Source organism: Mus caroli, chromosome 8 (assembly GCF_900094665.2).
Source record: "Mus caroli chromosome 8, CAROLI_EIJ_v1.1, whole genome shotgun sequence".
Classification (NCBI taxonomy): domain Eukaryota; kingdom Metazoa; phylum Chordata; class Mammalia; order Rodentia; family Muridae; genus Mus; species Mus caroli.
The window spans coordinates 16,323,097-16,324,244 of record NC_034577.1 but is presented as its reverse complement, the minus strand read 5'-3'; the positions used below and the strand labels follow the sequence as shown (position 1 = coordinate 16,324,244).

Here is a 1,148-nt window from a genome sequence, read left to right as displayed (position 1 = left end):
ATTAAAAGAATGAGTTTTAACTACTGTGTCTGCATTATGGAGAATATTTGAGTCTACTCAATGTCCTTCCCATTGTCAGCATCTCCTTTACTCAGCTTTTCTCTGCAGAAAAGATCATCTCATTGGTTAATATTAGTGTGGCCTGGGAAATAAATCNTCTTTACAATAAGACTTTCTTTTTGACCTTTGGAATAAAGATCCAAGTACCTTTTATTTATCTTTTACCAAGAGTTGAAAATGAAGTTTTGGAGGCAGGTTATGAAAACTACCACATCATGTGTGCCATCAGGAGATGGAAGAACATTTTCAGGAAAAAAAAAAACCCAAAACCTGGATGTCATGATTGCTTTTATTCATTCATGCATNTCTACAGACACAACAGCAAAAAAGACCTGAAACACAGATGTCCCAGTCCCAACACAGATTTGTTATACACAATTATATTTGAAAGTTGTGGCTGAATCTTTTTTAAAAGTACCAGGAAATCCAGACATTACCCATGGAGGATGAGCTCTGGTTGGACAACTTACAGTTATAAAGGAGTTTCTATTGCTAAGGTTGCAGATGGGGTGTCATAGAACTGACTGNTAAGACTGTGGAAGAGTCATTCTCTTTTACATCCCAGGAAGCCTGTGTACCGTGTTCTCTGTTCAATTCTGTGTGACCTTCCTGTGCTGGATGCATCTTGCATGGTGACAAAATTACATAGAAGTGATATCACTCAAATTGTGACCATCATTACTCAGGGCCAGGCAGATGTTCTGGATTTTCCCACCTCTGTTCTAAGCCCAATACTTTAAAAAAATTGCTCTTCTAAACAGAGAAATAAAATTTATTTTGATATGATGTAAAGAAACTTCAAAAACATTTCATTTATTAAAACACTAATTTTACAATCCCTCGCTCGTCCTTTATGTCCATTCTTCAAACTACTGTCAGCTCTTACAACAGTTGGGCTTATCTGGTTTACAGGTTCCCTGTAGTTTGGTATTAGATGGGCAGCTGGAGCGGAGACAGAATCCTCCATGTTGAAGGCATCTGTATTGATCTGTTCTTCGTCCAAGACTTGTGAGAATGCCAACACCTACACGGGGAGAACAAATATGTTTAGACTTTTATCTGTAACTACAAAAATTTGAGGCCATTTG

At 37.6% G+C, this 1,148-nt stretch overlaps 1 protein-coding gene across 1 annotated transcript in view; it reads right to left on the bottom strand.

The window, feature by feature from the left end:
* Positions 1 to 331: 331 nt before the first annotated feature.
* Positions 332 to 1,148, bottom strand: part of LOC110300933 (beta-defensin 1) — a 15,944-nt gene continuing 15,127 nt past the window's right edge. The window contains exon 2 of the mRNA XM_021171146.2: positions 332 to 1,084. Coding sequence (XP_021026805.2) covers positions 936 to 1,084 — 149 coding nt within the window. The 3' untranslated portion in view covers positions 332 to 935. The remainder of the gene's footprint in view (positions 1,085 to 1,148) is intronic.